This window comes from Hemicordylus capensis, chromosome 6, assembly GCF_027244095.1.
Source record: "Hemicordylus capensis ecotype Gifberg chromosome 6, rHemCap1.1.pri, whole genome shotgun sequence".
Lineage (NCBI taxonomy): Eukaryota > Metazoa > Chordata > Lepidosauria > Squamata > Cordylidae > Hemicordylus > Hemicordylus capensis.
In genome coordinates, this window is record NC_069662.1 from 162,432,798 (window position 1) to 162,454,976 (window position 22,179).

The 22,179-nt window shown below is 43.8% G+C and overlaps 1 protein-coding gene across 4 annotated transcripts in view; it reads right to left on the reverse strand.

The window, feature by feature from the left end:
* CTDSPL (CTD small phosphatase like) overlaps positions 1–20,676 on the reverse strand; it is a 97,759-nt gene extending 77,083 nt beyond the window's left edge. Inside the window, exon 1 of one of the 4 annotated variants that reach the window (XR_008310193.1) lies at positions 19,246–20,676. Coding sequence is in view for 3 of the 4 variants with exons in the window: in XM_053263828.1 (XP_053119803.1) it covers positions 19,246–19,321 (76 nt within the window). In the remaining variant the exon portion in view is untranslated. The remainder of the gene's footprint in view (positions 1–19,245) is intronic. The other 3 variants (XM_053263828.1, XM_053263829.1, XM_053263826.1) reach the window with 3 other exon arrangements.
* Positions 20,677–22,179: the final 1,503 nt, after the last annotated feature.

Sequence of the window (22,179 nt, forward strand, 5' to 3'; positions counted from 1 at the left end):
ATCTAACATATCAGATATTCAAAATGGCTAATATTTTGGATTATTATACAAAAAACAAAACCAGTTGAAAGACATCTTAGTCCAAAATAAATACAGCAACTTCAAGCTTTCGAATCTTATTTTCAAGGCACATCTTAATAAAGTACTGTAGTGAGTTATCCATAACATACTAAAAGCACGATTGTGAATACAGCTTGTATTTTAAGAATTGCTTTTAAAAGTTTCAAGACAGATCCCAATGAACTGGAATAATTTTTAATGATTAATACTTTTTTACATTCAAAAGGCAGGCAACAGCTGTTGCACAGTCTCCAGAGGGTCCAAGTTCCCACCCGATTTGTAATAGGAGCTAACAGCCTTAGTCCTACTAATTCTAGCAGTTGGTTTACTGCTTATAAAATAGTCATTTTAGATGCTGACCTACAAGTCAAGCCCATTTTTAAGAGTTATAAAGTGAAGAGAATAGACTGAATGCCCTTGACTGACTAATAAAATAGAGTCTACACACAGCAAAGTGCTTTTATGAACAGATATTCAATCTTAATTAATATCCATACTAAATACAGTGGATGGGGATTCTAGGTCTCCACAGGACTGGAGGAGAATATCGACAGGAGGGTGCCGAATCAGGCAGCTAGGCAAATTAGCCAGAACAACAAAAGCCCTCACAGCTGGACTAAGCATTAGAACAAAGCAGCAAGACAGGCAGAAGGGAACAGAAGCAAGAAGAGAAATGGTAAGCAGAAGGATGTGAGCCAAGGACAGAATCAGAAACAGAGGTGATGCAAAGAGGTGGATGTCCAGAGCCAAGGACTTGTATCTCAGCAATACAGCAACTAGACCTGAGCAGCATGGGAAGCAATAGCCAAGGAAGCGTCCTGAAGCAAGAAGCTATGAGTATAGCCAGTTATTTACAAAGAAAATGTGCTAAGACATCTCCTGGTAGCCCTTTTTAGATCAGGAAGGCGTTCTTTAGCTAGGGCAGGTGGGGTAAGGAGCAGTGCTCCCTCTAAAGAGTGCACATGCTCATATGTTTTTTGATGCCCACTCAGTTAATTTTAGATCCCACTCAGGTTGGATCAGGAAGATCCCACTCTGAATCCATGTGCACACACTGCCTTGATACTGCAGCTCAGAACAAAACTCATTCTGCATACAGATGAAAAAAAATTAGAGAGAACACTGGTAAGGAGAACAACCACCTGGCTAAGCTTAAGAGGGTCCTGGTTCAATTCCAGAGTCCCTTTGACAACATGTTAATATCTCCCAGGATATGAAAAAGTGCAGTATTTAAGAATTATTAAGATGTTAACACACACAGCCTGACATGGGGATTGCATCCTCATCCCTATGCCCTAAACAATTTCTTTTCCGTTTATGCATATTGAAGCTATTCTGAGTAGGAAACATTTACACCATCCTCCCATGTTACTAGGCTCTTCCCACGCACCACTGAACTGGAAGATTGCCATCTCTCTCTGCTCTTTTATAACTGAACATTTTCATTCCCCAAAAAGATAAAACAGGCAAATATTAGTTTGATAAGCTGCTTGCCCTGACACACACCTCACAGGAGTCACAATAGTAGGAATTACAAGTTGGGCCTTCTACATTTGAAGCCAATCCCATCTTGCTCAGTGATTAAACTTTTTATTTAAAGCAGGGTTCTGTATATGCAGAGATCCATCATATATTCTAGTAACATAACAGAAACAGCATTGGTTCCACCACAGTTTGAACTGCAACCTAACAATAGATTAGTTCCAATTTTCCCCCCAGCATGGCAAAGCTGAATGCCTACCTGCTACTTTGAGCTGTTCTGAAAGTTGCCTACTACAATAAACCACCTACTAAACTGAGTTTAGCACTACTATTTTGACTATGGGCATGAGTGATAAAATGTGCACATTGTAATATTTTCCCTTGCATACTTTGCCTACAATCAAATTTACTCAAGACAGGTCTGTCTGTACTAGTGTTGTAGGGTTGTTGTTTTTTTAGCACAAGTGGCGACTTATATTGAAGCATCTGTAGCCCACATTTGATCTGCCTTGTTTGTAAACATCACATGATCAACATCAGCATTACTCATAGCACCTTTATATGCTCACTGGTGGAGTCAGTTCAGTGATAGTATCCATGCAGAAAATTCAAGATTGAATCCCAACACCATCAGTTAAAGGATCACAGGCAGCAAGGCCAGGAAAGACTCTGGCAAGCTACTGACAGTTAAGATGGAAGATATTGGGAAAGAGACCATTAGCCTGGCTCAACAGCTCCTTTTTATCAATTGAAAACTGTACCTGTTTCAGATGTGAAAGATTTCCCACCTCAGCTTCATGCATATATTATTTATGTATTTAAAATATTTATATCCCACCCCTCCAGTACACTACTGTTCGGGGCAGCTCATAACAATAAAATAGATACAGTATACAATAAAAATAATAAATTAAACAAATTGAGTAAAATTAAAAGTTAAAAAATTGTCTAGAAGTATGCGTTAAGCCCATGTTAACTTTCAACTCCCTTCCCTCTGCCTGCCCACCCATACTCCCCTCATTCCCAGTTCAAAACAGTTTCCTTATTTATACTATGCATGATATGACAACCGGACAAGTTAGCAACATTAGCCTCAACACCCTCTTAAACAGGAAATGTAAAACACATACAAGTTCATCCCACGCCCCACCCCACACAGCAAGAGCCATCAGAAAGCACTTACATTTGTAAGACATGAAAGGGCAGAAGATCTATGAAGATGCCAGATCATGTGCCCACATTCTTAGAGATATCCCAAGTGTCTTAGAAAACCCAGTATGTGCAGATATAAATACTAACACTGGAACAGTGGGCAAAATGAAAACATGCTACAATCAATATCTTGTTTATACTTGGCATGCTAACGTGCTGAATATATGATCCACTGAAATCAGTTGGACTTCATAGTACATTTTGTTTAGGATTGATGCACCTAGTATGCCTTTAAGACAACAGCAACGACATTTTCAAACACGGATATGTAACTCTAGATAATGTATCTTCCCAGCAAAGTGCTGACAAAGCTAATACCCTTTTGGACCAAGTTTTACTTCCCTGCTGCAGTGTCCTTCATTTTTATTGCTGCAATACGAATTAATCTGCAAGCAGCCAGCTCCATGCATTTTTTTCTTAGCTAAGCTGCATCCCAACAGCCCTACACACAAGGCTTACCTTAGCCAGGAACCACTGAAAAAGGTTTCCAGTGCTACACACAAGTCACGTCTTTTAAAAGTTTGCTACTATTACATATTTTTTCAGATGGCAACACATTTTACTTTTAACCTTTGGTACAAGACATATTATCTATATGTTCTAAGTTGGTTGCAAACAACTGCAGTGGGGAGCTCTTGCAATAGTTGCCAGTGTTGTGACAGTGACTTATGTTTACGGTGCCCTCATCCAACCCAAGTCAAACGTTTCTTTTCAAAGGCAATGTGGCTAGCCAAGTGCAGCTCACATCTGCCACATTTAAGCCCAACACTTAACATTTATGGAATATAATCATATACATAAACGTCTGTTTAATGCATTATCCACGTTAACCTGCAAACCAGCAATGCATACTAACACCATTGTTTCCCCGCAGAGAGAGAGAGGTCATGAGAAACGCAGTGTTAATGGAACAGTAATGATTCTGTCAATGAACAATCTCCCCGCGGATTCAGACTAAGAAACAGAATAATGGATAAAAGATGCAAAATAAAGGACACCAGGTCACTTTCTGGTCAGAGATCCAGAGCAATATTTAGAAGATGCATAGAAGAAACATGGAAAATAGGCATGTGAGCAGGAAGCCTTACAATTCCCCAGATGTGAACCAAATGTGAGCAAGGGTACTACTAAAAATGGGGCGGGGGAGATAGCCATTTGGAATGTCGATACAAGGAAAAGGTAAGTTTTTTTTAAAAAAAAAATTATGTTGAACCTGTAATTATAAGAGCAGACTTGTACCCTTTCCCCAAACATTTAGAATGCAACAGTTATTCAACAGAGATCATGGCCACCTGCTTCAGCTTCCAATCCAGAACATATCCTCAAAGCAACCCTACTATTATTAGTACTACTATACACCATTTTAACAGAAGTTTCCAAAGCAGAGAAAAATACCCACTACATGTTATGTATGATGTACACTGTGCACATGTTACATATTGTTATGTACATAACAAGTGTACATAATGTTATAGACACTTGCTGTGCAACATGAGAATCAGGTGGTCATGGATACAAGAGAAATGCAATGACTTTATTTTATTTATTTTACATATTTTTCTACCACCCAAAACTTACGTCTCTGGGCGGTCTACAAGATAAAAACATTAAAACATTAATTAAAAACAAAACCAAGAAATTTAAAACACAACAATTTAAAATTTATTAAAACAATATTCTAAAACATTAAAAACAATCAAAACAGTATCAGTTAAAAACCTGGGTGAACAGATGCGTCTTTAAAGACTTTTTAAAAATTGTCAGAGATGGGGAGGCTCTTATTTCACTAGGGAGCACATTGCAAAGCCTCGGGGCAGCAACGGAGAAGGCCCATCCCCGAGGAGCCCAAGACAAGCCGGTGGCAAATGCAGACGGACCTCTCCTGATGATCTCAATGGACGGTGGGGTTCATAACGAGGAAGACGTTCTCTTAAATACCCAGGGCCCAAGATGTTTAGGGCTTTATAGGTTATAACCAACACCTTGTATTTTGCCCAGAAACATCTCGGCAGCCAGCGTAACTCCTTCAATATAGGAGTAATATGGTCTCTCCGAGATGACCCAGAGACCAACTTGGCTGCCGCATTCTGAACCAACTGTAGTTTCCAGATTACATACAAGGGCAGCCCCACATAGAGCACATTACAGTAATCCAGTCTGGAGGTTACCAGCAGATGTACCACTGTTTTGAGGTCATCTATATCAAGAAATGGATGCAGCTGGCATATCAGCCGAAACTGATAGAAGGCACCTCTGGCCACTGCCTCAACCTGGGACATCAGAGAGAGACCATCCAGAAGCACCCCCAGACAGCGTACCTGTTCCTTCTGGGGAAGTGTGACCCCATACAGAACAGGCAGATCAAAATCGTCTCCAGAGTTTTGACCCCACACAATGAGTACCTCCGTCATATCTGAATTCAGTCTCAGTTTGTTATCCCTCATCCAGCCCATTACCTACTCCAGACAGGCATTTAGGGAGGTTATGCCCTCTCCTGATGATGCTGACATAGAGAAATAGATTTGGGTGTCATCAGCATACTGAGAACACCCAGCACCAAATCTCCTGATGATCTCTCCCACCGGTTTATGTAGATATTATACAACATCGGAGACAATACGGAGCCCTGAGGAATACCATACAAAAGTTCAGATTTTGAAGAAAGAGAGTCTCCAAGGGACACCTTCTGGAACCTGCCCAAGAGGTAGGAGCGGAACCACTGCAAAGCAGTGCCTCTCACTCCCAACCCCCTCAGACGCTCCAGAAGGATACTATAAGGACTTGTGAATATTCCCAGATAATCGGAACAAGAGTGTGTGCCTGAAGTTGCTTAGGAGTCCAATGCCGTAGAGACGTGGTTGTCCAATTTACAGGAACATTTCTATCTAGCACCTCCATCCAAGTTGAACCCTTAGTGTGGTCAATGTGTCATGAAAGCAATCATGAACTAAACACAAAAGAAAAAGAAAATTCACAGCAGCAGTTTAATAAAACCAAACAGCAGCAAGATGGTCAGTGAGCAGCTCTAGAAAAAGTGTGAACACTGGTTTTAGCTGCCTCCTAAATGCACTGTGTGAAGGGGATATCCAAGGCTCCCTCAGCAACACATTCTAAAGTCTGGGTGCTGTTATGGAAAACATCCAACTGTGAGTCCCCATCCTTCATAGCTCACTGGGTGGAAGGAGACCCAACAGAACCTCCCCTAATATACATAGCATGCTGGTAAGTTTGTGTGGGAGGACACAGTTCTGATTATAATCAGAACAATTGGGTTAACTGTACTGTTCTGAGCCAATGTGGAAGTGGAGAAAAAACAACAACAATAACTTTGGTGTAGGTCTGAGGGATAGTTGGAAGAGCCAGGAAGAATGAGATTGTGGAAGTAGCAGCAAGGAAGATCAAGCAGCCCTGGCTCCGGAAGTAACAGATCAGCTGACCCTACTGACAGTTTCCCCATTGGAAGCAAGAGCAGCAATTCATGGAAACAGAAAGATCCAGTGCCAGCTGTAAGAGACTGAAGTGAATAAAAAAGGAACAGCTGTTGTTCAGACTCAGGTCTGTTCAAGGCCAGAAGTGACATCTGCAAGGATTCCACAGTAAAGTGATTGGTCGTCAAGTTGTAATAAGAGATACAATGTATCTACAACTTGTTAGCATAGGCCAGAATGCTGTACTGTTAATTTCTTAAATTTCTTAAAATTGTGCTCTAGTTAATTTCTTAAAATTGTGCTCTAGTTTCTCCATCACTTAAGGTTCGTGTTCCCTTTAAGGTGTGTGCACGTTCACGCGCTCACAAGTTTTTTGATGTCCGCACAGTTAATTTTAGATCCCGCTCAGGTTGAATCAAGGCCCCATTTCAAATGCACATGCGCACACACTGCCTTGATACTGCCGCCCAGAACAAAACTCACCCCACAAACAGATGAAAAAAATTAGAGAACACTGCTTAGGGTCTTCGGATGTGGTTGCACCAATTATTTCCATGCTTCATATCCTTACCCAAGACCTCTGAACCTTTGTTGTGCAGAATGAGTGTCAACTTTCCCACATCAATTTGCACAGCTGTCCCAACTCTTTTACTCCCACCTGTTAAGATGAAGCTTTAGAAACCCCAATCTTGCCCGTCTTAGAAAAGTCTTTAGCCTTTCACTATCATGAGATCACATTTGTCTACACTGTAGCCAGGCAGTCCAGAATATAGTATGCCTGCTCGAGTGTGTGCATGCCATGTATAAATCTGGAGCTACCAATGTCTTCAAACGCAGGTCTGCCCAGTCATGGATAGAGCAAGGAGGAAAGGAGAAGTTAAACTCCAGAGGCACATGGGCGAGAGAAGCTGAACACTCCCTGCTAGATATGTTTTTCTCAGATGGAGGAAAAAAAGACTTCAGGTTCAGGGGTAAGGACAATAATCAAGAAAAGGGTTCAGCATCCCCTGCCTTTGCACCCCTTTTTGCACTCCCCCCTTGCCTCTGCTGTATATGCGAGTGGGAAGATCGGCACTGAAGATTCAGATCTGCCACCAGCTGGGGTCAAAAGATGTTTGCACAGTTCAACAGCTAACCAAAAATTTTATTTGTCAGGTCGTTTGTCAAGCTACATTGGTATATTACTAGTCAGGATTTTTTCTCCCACTCATCAAGCATCATTTTTCATCAACGAGTAGACAAGTTGATTTCCTGAGCCCTGGTCCTCATCATAAGTATGCTTGATCCTCAGCCTCCAGATGAGAGTCAAACCACATAGTCTAACCACTATGCCAGCAAGCATGGCATAATGGTTAGAGTGTCAGACTAGGACCAGGAAGACCCAAGTTCAAATCCCCACTCAGCCATGAAGCTCACTGGATGACTCTGGGCCAGTTACGTATCTCTCAGCCTAACCTAGCTCACAGGGCTGTTAAGGATAAATATAACTATGTACACTGCTCTGGGCTCCTTGGAGGAAGAGCAGGATATAAATGTAAAAATAAATAAATAAGATTTGCAGATAGCAAGGGCAGACATACTAGTAGGAAGGCAGCAACCTATTTTGAACTACCTGGCCTGGTCAAGTTTACATTACATGCAAAACGAAGTGTTAAGAACAGCATTTACAAAATGGGGAGACAAAACAGGAAGTGGCAACATTCCTAAGGCTGCCTGGATAATTTTAACTCTGCCTCCTCAGTCAGGTGACAGCTTTTCTTTTTGCATTTTAACATAGCATTTCCAAAACCACCAATACTCAAGCCAGTGTTTCAGGGTCCTAAAATAGCTGAATTGGACCAGTGGTGAGAAACTGCTTCTCTGTGCAAGAACATTTAAAGGTCTACAGAAGGGCTTCAAATTTTAACAAATGACTATCAACCAGAACACAAGCTTACCTGACATTACAAAATACATTTAAGCTGGCTATAGTAGTATGTTGGACCTTAAGCACAGAAATGGAGAGGCGAGCTGGTCTTATGGTAGCAAGCATGACTTGTCCTCTTAGCTAAGCAGGGTCCATCCACCCTGGTTGCATTTGAATGGGAGACTAGAAGTGTGAGCACTGGAAGATCTTCCCCTCAGTGGATGGAGCCACTCTGGGAAGAGCAGAAGGTTCCAAGTTCCCTCCCTAGCAGCATTTCCAACACAGGGCTGAGAGAGATTCCTGCTTGCAACCTTGGAGAAGCCGCTGCCAGTCTGTGTGGACAATACTGAGCTAGATGGACCTATGGTCTGACTCAGTATATGGCAGCTTTCTATGTTCCTAACCTTTGCTTAGGATTTAAGTATCTTTACTCACCAAAATTGGGGAAAAATCTAGCCCAAGCTTAAGCCATTTACAGTCACAACCACCACTATCCTCTCATGTGAAATAAACTCAAGAAGAACCTCCTATTACACTCAGTTTGCCACTTTCAGGGCCACTCCAACACGACTAATATTTCTACACTGACAACATTTCCATGTAGAATAAGCATACAAGCCACAAGAGAATCTATATACAGCTTGCATGTTTTTTCCTTCCATGGAAGAACTGCCCTTGTGATGATCACAGCACTGCCTGCTGTCCTTGCATTAACTCCAATCGAACCCAAAGTTCTATCTCAAATCGGACAGCTCCAGCTCCATCAGGGATTCCTTGCCACTGAATTGAAAAATGAACACTCCTATTATTGAGAGGCTAGTACACACACAATTCATTTGCTCAAATCAAGAAAACTTATTTGTATATTTTAAAAGCCTCCGTGGCTGGGCCCGCTGCCGCCGCCTGGCCCACCGCAGCCGGGCCCACCGCCTTGCCTCCGCAGCCGCCCAGCCAGGCAATTCTCCTGGGTGCGCCAGGACCAATCAGGCGCCCCCGCAGCCCAGCCAATCAGCTGGGCTGCCGGGACGCATTTTTCCTGGGAACACCCAGGAGAAATATATATATATAGACAGTACGCTGTATGATTTACTTATCTAAATGCAGTATCATCTGTTTGTATATATAACTGATCAATGATCATAATCAAGTATCTCATTCATTCATTCATTCATATTAACAGCTTTATTTTCAATCCCCTTCCTAATGATTCCTAGCGTGGAATTGGCCTTTTTCACAGCTGCCGCACACTGTGTCGACACTTTCAACGAGCTGTCCACCATGATCCCAAGATCTCTCTCTTGGTCAGTGACCGACAGCTCAGACCCCATCAGAGTATATGTGAAGTTGGGTTTTGGGTTTTTTTTGCCCCAATATGCATCACTTTACACTTGCTTACATTGAACTGTATCTACCATTTTGTTGCCCACTCCCCCAGTTAGGAAATATCCTTTTGGAAATATCCTTTTGGAGCTCCTTGCAATCTGTTGTAGATTTCACTACACTAAATAGTTTGTCATCTGCAAATCTGCTACTTTGCTGCTTACCCCAACATACAGATAAAATGAATAAATTAAAAAGCATTGGTCCCAGTACATATCCCTGGCGGGTCTGTGATTAGAGTTGACTCACCCTCAATTTTAGCTAAAAACCTAAATCAATATACATCATCCCAGTCCTACTACACTAAAACCAGAGATACGATGCACCTATTGAGGATAATTAAGATTTTTTAAATGGCTATTTCAACAGTTAGCCTTCAAATAAAAAAATTATCCTAGAAGAGTTACATTTGCACAACACCTAAGCTTAACACAGTAGGTAAAAACAATGCAGCAGTTTGGTCACAGGGCTTCCCAGTTGAGACCTTTTCAACAATCCTCCAAATGCACACCCCTTCCCCAGCATTGCTAAAGATAATGAAATTAAACTGCTACATTCAATGGCAAATTACGGCAAGTTTTCCTAATTGTAAATTAGTCTGAGAAAGCAATTTTAGTTTGATATCTACTTTAATGCAATCACAGAATTTTGAATGAGATGCAGGATCTTTGGAAAAACTGACAAACATCAAAACAAAACACAGCCAATTCTGAATTAGCAGTCTGCATGAGTCAAAGTCAATTAACTATTTGATGCCTATGAGATTTCTAACACTGTTCATCAATGGATAACTTAATTACAAACAAAACAGAAGCTTGCATTTTTAGTTTTGCACTATTACTCCAAACTAGAAAACAGACAGCAGGAATACAAATCTTTCAGCTCCGCTCAGCTGCACAACACATTGACCTTTGTCCCAAATATTAACGTGCCCCAGTCAGCACAGAATCTTAATTCTCATTCATGCAGTTTTCTTGAAGAGCAGCACTTTAGGACTGCCAAATGCTGAAACCACCAGATCTCTCATGGTACATACACTTCTAACAGCAAGGCCAACCAGATCTACATAGCTGCTGTGAGCAGTTACCCTAGGGCTGCACAACTCAAATGCCCTAGTGGGCCGGAACCATCAACAACTTGGTGTGCAGGGGCCGAGGTCAATTTTTAGCACATTACATTCAAATTAAAAATATTATTAGTTACTTGTGGATCTATTCCCCCTGTCAATTGACCCATAGTTTTAAACAAGGATAGTGGCAAGAAAATGGTTCCCAGAGCACAATCTGTAGTAATACAGCAGAGAAAACAAAATAGAAAATTTTTAAGGTTTGCACCATACCACCTGTGTTCCCCCTAACAGGGATTCCCAGATGTTGTTGACTACAACTCCCACAATCCCCAAGCAAAAGCCATTGCAGCCGGGGATTCTGGAAGTTGTAGTCAACATCGGAGAATCCCTGTTAGAGGGAACACTGCATACACCTAAGGGCCAGTCTATTAGTTACTTAGTTGGAGTGAGGAGATTCCTCAACTTTTCATGCCACATTGCAAAATCACCAGCCACATCACTCCTAATGATATGAACTTTCCACACATAATGGCAGATACAGGATGGATATCTTCTATATCAGGATTTTCCACATGACAAGAGGTGCTAAACACTACCATGAGATCCAGAAAGTTGCTGCAGACAACTTCCAGTAACAACTTGAAGGCTCCTTTGGTATTTTGGTATCAAACAAAAACAAACTTTACTCAGTGATAAATGTGCAGCACATCTCTCCCCCCGCCCCACACACACACCTCTACACCTCTGTTTTTAAACATTCAACAAGATATATACATTTTTAATGAACCACTAAGAACATATAATTTGGAAACTAACTTGGGAAAGCAGGCTTTCAAAAATATATGAAGAAAACTGGAAGCTCCATTCTCAGAAGAAAAGATGCAAAAAGACCAGGGGTATCAACCATATCGATGGAAAGAATACAGAGCTTACATAATAGCTGGATTAGCTGTTTCAATGGTATCAGTTCACAAGCCAATTCAACTTTAACAAGCTAAGGGCTTGTCAGCACAACAGGCTGTATTTTATTCTACTTCTACCCACTTATTTACTTTTGTATTCTCCAGAGGGGCCCCCCAGCTATGGGGGGGGCCTTCCCCTTCCTCTCCTGAACAGTTCAAGATAGAAGGGGAAAGCCTCAACAGCTCAGATCAGGCCCATGGGGCAAAATTTGAGAGTGAGGAAGCAATGTGGTTTCCACCTTCTTTCCCCAACAGTTTGGCAAGAGGAGAACTCATAGCGTTCCTGCTTGTCAGATTCCTGGGAATGAAGCAAACTCTTTTTGCCTTCCATCCCTTTTCTCAGACATCCTTCTGGGGTATGAAAAGTGTTGAATTTGCAAAGCTGAGCTACACAGTATCAACACAGACAGACGTTACTATTTATTGAGTTACAATTCTATAACACGACCGAGTAATTTTGACTATTTAAGCACAATTAAAGCCCTTACACAACTTGTAAACATTAATCTGAAGTGAGAGTAGCCTAGAAGGAATGCACTTTTGGCTAATTTTGTAAGAGACAGACTCTTAAAATAACTGCTTTTATTGAATATAAACGATATTATGCATCTTGCCTCCACAAGAACTATTCAAATGAGCAATAAACACATCTCCATGTAATCGTTTATTTAAAGCCCTTATAACTGAAAACTGGAGGGTGGGGGTGGGGAGAATGTGCCTCCAATGAGAAGGCTTGCTAACTGGGCAAAGAAGCCCTTTTCATAGTGGCGATTCTCTTATATTTAGCAGGGGGAGAGCAACTGGCCTCCTTCAACATCAGTACAGCATCCCTCCAGTGGTGTCTACCTTGTGTCTATTTTTAGATTGTGAGCCCTTTTTCTTTTTCTATGTAAACTGCTTTGAGAACTTTTTTTTTGTTGAAAAGTAAGATATAAAAAAGACATTTAATATTTGTGTGACTTCAGCTGCAATTTTATCAAAAAACTCAACAGTGAACAATTTCTTATACCTCAGTACTTATTTGGAAGTCAGTTTTAGGACATTAAAATATATGTGCTTAGGGCACCACTTTAATTACCACTCAGAATGTCACGACGAGCTTATTTGCATTTTCTTTATTTACAAATGAAAGTTTCTCTCACTTCAACAGTCCCCAATGCCCCATCCTCAGCTGATGCAGCAAAGGATTTCCCTTCTGGCTAGTCCTCAACATATACAGCTGTGTGAACACAAGTTACAACTAGAGGTGTACACAAATCAAAATCTGTTATTGGATTCAGGGTAGAATCGAATCTCAGGCTCCCCCCAGCTGCCTTGACAAATCACACCAATTCAACCTAAATTGATTTGGACACCATTTCGAGGCCCCTTTTGGGATCAGCAGGTAGACTAACTCTCTGAGATTGGCCAAGGTACCAAGTCCAGAGCAGAGGGTTGGTCCACCTGCCAAAGCAAAATGGGCCTCAAAATGGCACCCAAATCGATTTGGGCCAAATCAGAGGTGATTATATTCCACCAAATCTGGCCCCCCTTTTTAGGGTGATTCGATTTGGGGCAGAATCATCAAATCACCGATTCGACCCAAATACATTTGTGGTTGAATCAATTTGCACATCCCTAGTGACATTCAGAAGGCATGAAGGTATAGTCATGAAGGTATAGTCAATTTCTATATGATTTATGCATCAATACTTAAATCTGCCTTGGGATTGTTTTAATGAAAGGTGGTATACAAACTTAACAATAAATTTAAAAAATCACTAGACAGCACTTGTGCTTTAGATAGTAGATGTATGCTTCCATATAATTATTCATGTTAAAAAAACTGTCAAACAGATCTAATTTGACAACAGATTCTGAGAAAGTAATTCTTTATTTTATTATGCCAGTTAACATCACTGTTGACAACTGACTCTCACTTTTATATAAAACTGAATCTCACTTACCTATATAGGTAAGGTAAAGTTGTGCCATCGAGTCGGTGTCGACTCCTGGCGACCACAGGGCCATGTGGTTGTCTTTGGTAGAATACAGGAGGGGTTTGCCATTGCCATCTCCCATGCAGTACGAGATGATGCCTTTCAGTATCTTCCTATATTGCTTCTGCCCGATATAGGTGTTTCCCATAGTCTGGGAAACATACCAGCAGGGATTCAAACCAACAACCTCTTGCTTGCTAGCAAGCTACTTCCCCACTGCACCAAGAAAGTAGCAGAGTCAAATAAGCTTTTTTAAATTTCTCAAACAGAATCACAATTGTTTGAATTATGACTTCTTGACGTCTACTGAATAGAGACCTTGTAATAGTAAAAGTGACATTTGTATGAAGTTTTTAAATTTTCAATGACATTAAATTATTGCTTTTAAAACTTAATTTCATATTACTTTAGTAAAAAATATTTTCCATTTAAAAAATAGCCCAGAAATTTACTTCCTATTAAATCTACACTATAGTAGACAGTACACTATAGTTAGCAGTAAACCCCCACTAACTTGGCAAAGAGGCACCTTTTAATGTGGTGATTCTCTTTATTTAGCAGGGGGAGAGTAATTGGCCCTATCCACCCCCAGCACAGGATCTCCAGTGACTGTTGCTGGTGTCTATCTTGTATTTCTTTCAAATTGTGAGCCCTTTGGGGACAGGGATCCTGTGTAAACCACCCTTAGCCATTTTTGGAAGGGCAGTATAGAAATCAAATTAGTAATAATAATAATAATAGTTTTCTGAAGTCATTTTTATAGCATAAGAGAACAGAGGTGTCTTTAATTAATGGCAGAATTGACTTATTTAACTGATCAAACAAGCTAATAAGCAGGACCATCATTTACTGGTAACCGTGCCATTTTTCAGCAGCAGGTTATACCTGCATGACGACACCAGTGTTAGGAGGTCAAGACAAATTACAGATCTTATCTTCAAGCAGGCTAGGATACCTCTGGCACTTTGAGGGAGCACAAACAATGTTATGTTGATGATATTTTGATCGTTATAGAGACTGTATAGGGAACTGAATAGAATGGGGAGTGTAAAATTGACCAAGGAACAGCCAAATTGTCAGGGATGGTTACCGTTCCTTGATACAGTAGTATGGTTGAGAGAGGATGGTATTCAGACTGCATGATATAGGAATCCAGCAAAGAAAGAGTTAATACTGCACAGCAAGTCAGAACATCAGCAGGTGGTTAAAGAACAGTTGGTGACAAATGTTACACAGAGAGCTACAGGGGGGGATTTCATCAGGAGAGCAGGTAGAGGCTTCAAGGGAAAAAAGCTGAAGAATTTGTTAGAATAAATGGTTATAAACACCCAATGGATCAATTTAGGAAGAATAAATTTGAGGAAGGGTTACCTGTACATAAAGATCCTTATGTGACCGGTAGATTTATGTGGCAAACACAAAAGATCCTGAGAAAACATGGCTTGAAAGCTAATGTGATTTGTACAGCACCTATGACTTTAGACATCATCTAGTTCAGAAGCTATGACAGTATGTGTGAAATGCAGGATTGTATGATATGTGAGAAGGATGAGGGCTGGTACCAGATTAAGGGAATAGTGTACAAGAGTTTATGTATGGAAAGTGAGGAATTTTATATTGGGGAAACAGGGAGACCCCTGTTAAAAGGGTATAAACAACATTTAGCAGACATGCAATATAATAAAGATCGATTGAAACCCTGGACAAAAACACATGAAAGAAAAACATGAAGAAAGAGTTGCACAAACAAAGGTGTTTATTTTGGCTATAAAAAGGAAATACTGTGAAACGCAAGATTAAAGAGGCTATGTACACTGAACAATTCCATCCATCCATGCCTTGGTTTTATTGCTGTAAACCCCCTAGAGCAGGGCTGCTCAACTTCGGCCCTCCTGCAGATGTTGGCCTACAACTCCCATAATTCCTGGCTATTGTCCAGTGACTGGGGATTATGGGAGTTGTAGTCCAAAAACAGCTGGGGGGCCTAAGTTGAGCAGGCCTGCCCTAGAGTCTTTGGTAGTGGTTCGTATACAAATATGTTAAATAAATATATATATAAATAAAGTTGAGGAGGAAATGAGAGAGGCATTTATTGGCCATTAAAGGGTGAATAAAGGGTTAAATTTGGAGAGCCCTCATTTCCCACTCCTTCCTTTTCTCTTGTCCTTGGATTGGCTACTTCAGCTGTAGTTACTGTATTTAATCTTAAGTGTTTCCAGCTGCTTGAAATAGAGCACTGATAATGGTGTTCGGACAGCGAAACCCATTTGCTCGATTTTGGAAGATCTGTTTATTTTATTCTATTTTACACATTAAAAAGGTCTAAAAAACTTGTTTGAACAAACAATGTTATTTACCAATGTGCTTTTGAGCTGGAATGCAGGGAATTCAGGTTCAAATTCCTGTTCAAGCCATCCACTTTCTCAGCCTAACACACCTCAGAGTTGCTGTGAAGCTGAAATCCTAAGCTTCATAGGAGGAAAAAAGAGTATGATAGAAATGACAGAGATTTAGGAAGCAGCACTACAGGCAGGTTAAAAGTTGCTCATGCTCTCCAAGAGCTGTGCTTGCAGACAAGTTGTCAAAGTGCACAGTCAATGCTTGTATGTGAATAAAAAATGTTCATTGTAAAGTTCAGAGGTCCACACATGTTGGCTTGGCCTACTAGCCAGCCACCAGCTGCCTCATCACACTATCCTTTGACATGTGCAAAGGGCTTGGGAGAGAGGCAGGATCTTATTTCCACTGTGCTTGCAAGAATCTCTACTGCTCTCCCGTTTTTTTACTTTCTCCAAAAGGCATCACAAATTCACTCCAGGTCTGTGCACTGCTAGCATCCTGCTCATCAGGATGTCTGGTGCGCTCGCATGCACAGTTTAGTTTAACTACCAGAGCTTCATTAGTATTCTGCAACGACATGACACAGGAACATGAAAAGCGTCTTGCTGGATCAGACCAAGAATCCAGTCCTACATTCGGTATTTAACTGTGGCCAGCTAGAAGCCTTCATGCCCTGCTCAGAAGCTTCCAGGAAGCAGTAGCCTTCTTGTTTGTGACCAGCATCAAGAGCTTTCATGGAGAAAGTCTATTACATTTAAGAGTTTTCTCTTGGAGAGTTGATTTCTGGCTCGGAGGCAGACGTATATGAAGAGGACTCCTATCTTTTTGACCTTGACAACAAGGATGGAGAGGTGTTTTGCACAGATGCCCATTTCTATGATATTAGCAGCTTCATCAACCACCTGTGAGCCAAACCTCATCCCCATGAGCATCTTCATGACCCACCAGGATCTGCGCTTCCCCAGAATCACCTTCTTCAGCAGCAGGCACATCCAAGTGAGAGAAGAGGCTGGGTTTGACTATGACAAGAGGTTCTGGGACATCAGGGGCAAGTACTTCAGCTGCCAGTGCAACTCCTCCAAGTGTAGGTACTCCAGCACTGCCCTTGCTCAGCAGCAGGCAAGCACATCTGCACCCCAGGAGAACAGACTCCCTGATACCAGCTCCGCAGCAGCAGTGGCAGCCACCCCCTTTTGAGAGCCACCTCCTTTTCTCTCTCAGCACCCTCTGAGCCCACCAACGATTGTTTTCAAGAAAGGGTGCCCCGTGGGAAAGAAAACCCCGAGAGTTTGCAGAAGCCTAGCCTCTGAAGCCGCCTAGACTGTTACTTGAGGAACTAACGGAAGCTTCAAGCAGCCGGCTGCTCCAACCCTATGTGCCAGCAAGCAGCAGGCTTGGCATTGCTTCTCCAGGGGCGGGGGGTGCTCCCAAAGCGTTCAACTTGTTTATAAGACTGGTGGGTAAAAACACCAATTGTAAGAAGTACTAGGAAAACACTTCCATAGTGCCCTTGTAATTTCAATCTCTTAGTTAAGAGCTCAAGAGCAGGCTACAGAATCACAAGCTCCCCCCCGCCCCAACATTCCCACCCGTCAAATGAGCAAATTTTTCTGTTCAGCCCTAGCCATGGTTAATATGAATCAGAGTTTGCTAACCAGGCTGAAACCATGGTGGTAGTCTTGTTTCAGGCTTGTGCCTGACCTAGAACCACAGTATAGACCAATGGCAAAAGGGAGGGAAAATGAACCTGCAATCCTATGGCCTTCTCCCTCTTAATGATAGTTAAGTTGTGAAGCATTATGTCTGTGCTACCTCCTAATGCAGTTGGGCTTCATTCATATCACACAATTCACTTGTGAAGGGATAAGAAGATCTTTTATTTGTAATTCAGAGAGCAGCATCCCAGTACAGAACTGGTCAAAAACATTTATTTAGAAGATTGTGTATTCTGTTTTTCCATCAGTGATAATCAAATGCTCAGATTTCTCTCTCATATCTCACTGCTCTCTTCTGCTCTTATTATTTATGAGTTAAGCATGGGGTTTATACTCCAAAATGACAGTAGTCTATATTATTAAGATAAAGGCCAATCTAATGTAATAAGAGATGTAAACCACCCTGAACCATATCTGGAAGGGCAGTATATACATCAAATCAAAGTAAATAAATAAATAAATAAATATATTTAGTAGCTGGGGCTCCTATGTATTAGGAGAGCCCATACAGTTACCACAGGCAAAACCTAAACAGTTCAGCACACTGAATAATTTGAAAGGTTCTTCATTGTGGAGGGGAAAGTAGAGAACTGAATCCACACATGTATTCTAACTAAGCTTTGCTGGACTACAGAGTACCTTAAATCTGCATGAAAACAACAGTTTGGTTTCCCTTTTTAAATTAACAACACAAATTATATTTGAAGGGCAAACACACACACACACACACACACCCAATAATTAAAACAAGAACTAGGAGGACATCAGATCCAAATTCTGCTCCAAGACAGGATTCCCCAGCCATCACCAGCTAGCCTATTGCCCATTAACTCATTCAGTCCCAAACTAACCAAACAGAAAGCAGACAAGGTGCATTACAGCAGAGCAGAGTTCCACCTCAAGCAACATTCTTCCTACAGAAAGAAGGGGAAAAAACGATCAAGTACCTTCTGCAGCCACTAGGAAGCTAAAAAAAAAATTAGTAAAGTCTGTATTCCTTTTTTAGGGGACTACATTTGTACCATGGACACGGAGAATACAGAAACCAGATTTGTTTCATATGCTACATTTTGAAGAATGACAACATTAATCTTAGTTCAGGTCTGCTGAAGGAAGTTTAAGAGCAATTGGCCTGTGCTGGATTCTGAACCAGAAGAACCTTCAAGACAGACTTTGCCTACTGTGAATTATGATCTTTACACCCAAACTGGTATGCTTACAGTCAGCTTAGCCTGACCATTTTCAGATGCCGGATAGCTATAGTTTCTCAACCATGGATCCAAACACCACACCTCAAGGTCTCTCTGGATTGTTTTATCCCAATTTTGAAGGGATGTTTATACCAGCCTCTTCCAGAACTACAAATTCCACAATGCCCAAATGTCAACACTTCAAAAACATCCTAATAAGTTCAATAAATGTCAACAAGGCTACATGAGTTTCACTCAGCACCAAAAGGAATGGAAATAAATGTAGATCGACACAAATGCACTTCACTTCTGTAGCTGTAGCTATATCTTAATTTGCCATTTGATTTAAGCTTAGCAAGACATTAACTGAAAAGGGTTCAGGGTGTTGCATCAATCCAGCAGCTTCAGCCTACAACCAACCAGGCACAGAGCTGAAACGGAAGAGCAGCACAACAAGATTTACCCACATTTGTAGTCAACCATTACAACAGTATCATGCATTCATACAGAAGAGCTTCTCACCTTTATCCTGAGAGCAAGACAGGATTTCTTCCTCTTTGGGGTTAGTCACCTGGGTGATAATGGACGGGTTGTCCATGGAAACTGAGTGTGTTTTCACCTGGCTACTTCCCTCCCAGAGGCAGGTTTGGTGTGCGTTTATGGGTTTCTTTTTATTTGTTTTCCTTTAGGAAATCAATAGGCGGATTTATACGTGAAGGGGGAAAAAATCACTCTTCCAGGAACGAAGCCAAGCCAAAAAAAAAGGGGGGGGGGAGAGAAAATGGTAATAGAAGGCAGCACCATACAGGTCCCTTCTGTAGTGCCTCGTCCTCTTTCCTTCTTCAAAGAGCAGAGGGAGTTTTTTTAAAAAAAAAAATTTTTTTTAAGGAAAAACCCAAATCCAAAGACTATCCTCACCAGGAGCAAAAAAAACAACAACCACCCGTACCACTCCAAATCACTACGCCAGCCACGAAAATACTCTCCTTAGGACAGTCCCCCCCCCCCGCTTTAAAAAAACAGATGGGGGGGTTGCCCACTAACCTAACCCCACAAAAACCCCAATTCGTCCTGCAGCTGCCAACTCCGGATTGCCCTGCGCTGATCCCTCCTCCGAAAGGGGGGGAAAAAGAACCCCCCCAACAAAACCACTTTCTTTCTATTACCTCTCCCCCCCAACATCTACTCCAGCACACCCTAGAGAGGAGGAGAAGGAGGAGGAGGGCCACCCCCTAGAATGCCGCTGGCGGATCATTCCCCCCGCGCCGCCCGGCCAAGGGCTCGCCTCGCTCCACTTCTCAGAGGCGCCCTCCTGACAGGCAGCGGCCCCCTATAAGTTACCTGTCAGCTCAGCTGCCCCCCACGTGCCCCCCTTCGGCCCCCCCGAACAGAACTGCCAGTTCCCTACGAGGAGGAGGAGGAGGCGCCGCCGCCGCCCAGGGCACTCGCCGCCTCCTCGGCTACTGCTGCCCCCCCGGCCGGCCCCAGCCGCCCCCCCGCGCGCATCCCTCCCCGCGCTGCCCCACCACCACCGGCGCCCGGGGGGGGGAATTATATCATTCCGCTGCTCGGCCCTCCGCCTAGGCTCTGAGCTGGGGGGGGGCAGAGTCCGGGGAGGGGGGCAGCGGTGTCTGTCCGGGCTCCGTGCTGCAGCGCCGCCGCCACCACCGCCTCCTCTCAGCCCGCCCGGCCGCTCTGGCGGCTCCTGCCCCGGCTCGGAGGCTCCCGCCTGTCAGCGCCGGTCGCGGGCGCGGCGCCGCCTCGTCCCCCTCGGCGGCGCTCCAGCGCCTGCTTCGCCTCAGCCCCCCGCGCGCGCCGCCGCCGCCGCCTCCTCCTGAAGCAACAACATGGAGGCGGGCAGTGAAAGGCGAGCCCAGGCCCGGCCGAGCCGTAAACAAGGAGGCGTGGCCACAACGCCCCCGCCTCTCCGCCCGCCCGCCATCGAGCCCCGGGCAGGCCCCAGGGGGCGGGGACGAGGGGAAGGGGAGGGGCGAGGCGGGGGTGGGGCCAGTGCGGGGGCGAGTAGGGCGCGGCCTCGGGTGATCGGGTCTGGTCGGCGGCCTTCGGAAGGGCTCGGAGCCTGCCTGCCGCTGCTCTTCTGCCCGAGGGGCTCCGCGTGGGCGCCTGGCGCCGTCGTCTTGCGCGGCTGCATCTGCAGAAGGGGGTCCCGGCTTTCATCAGCGCGCCGCCCTGGGTGGCCAATCTGCAAAGGTGGCTCGGGGGGGGGGGGTGCGGGCTTGCCACAGCCCACCACTGCACCTCTCCCCCCATTACTGTTTCAGGAATCTAATACGTGGGGTGCACCGCTTGCCATGTCCGCTCATAAATGCACTTTGCCGCTTCTGCGCCCCCTTCAATTTTTTTCCCCCTGGGGCCGCCGCCACTGCCAACCTGAGGTTTGCCCGCTGATGGTGGACTACAATTCCCATCGTTCCCCTTGCCACTGGGGCTCAAGGGGAGTGGTAGAGCAATTTGTAGTTGTAGAACAATCTGTTATGGGACGGCTAACAAATAAAGTTTATTGCTTAGTCTCTATCTATCTATAGATAGAGCCAGCGTGGTGTAGTGTAGGCTTGAGCCCGAAACGGCTCAGCCACGTTGCGGCGGCGGCGGCAGGGGTGGCTCCTTAAGTGCGGGGGAGGGTGCACTTCCGCCGCTTCCCCCCTCCCAAGCACTTTTTTTACCAAACCCATGGGGCAGCATTGTACCTCCCTGCCGCCCGTTCTCCCGTTCGTCGCCATAAGTCGCTGGAAGTACTGGCTGTGCATGCACCCATTGCATGCATGCGTGTGGCCATCTGCCGTGCACACGCGCAGCCAGTACTTCCGACGACTTATGGCAACAAAAGGGAGAAGGGGTGGCAGGGAGGTACGCTGCCACCCCATGGGTTTCGGTAAAAGCAGAGCGCCGGTGGGGAAGAAGTTGTGGGAGGGGTAAATGCACCCTGCCCTGCCCTTAAAGGGCCGAAAGCTGAAAGTGCTTTGGTTACCGAAGTGTTTTGGAGGCCTCTATAATGGCCTCCAAAACATTTTGGACTCAAGCCTAGTGTAGTGGTTAGAATGCTGGACTAGGACCAGGGAGACCCGAGTTCAAATCCCCATTCAGTCATGAGACTTGCTGGGTGACTCTGGGCCAGTCACTTCTCTCTCAGCCTAACCTACTTCACAGGATTGTGAAGATGTATGTAGTACACCACTCTGGGCTCCTTGGAGGAAGAGCGGGATATAAATTATTAATTATTATTATTATTATTAATAATAATCTATATCTTTAATTCTCCTGGGTGTGCCAGGGAAAAATGCATCCCGGCAGCCCAGCTGATTGGCTGGGCTGCGGGGCGCCTGATTGGCTGGCGCACCCAGGAGAACAGCGGTGGCGGTGGCCATGGCCGGGGAGCCAGGTGGGACCAACCGCGGAGGCGAGGCAGCGGGCCTGGCCGGGCCCAGCTGTGGAGGC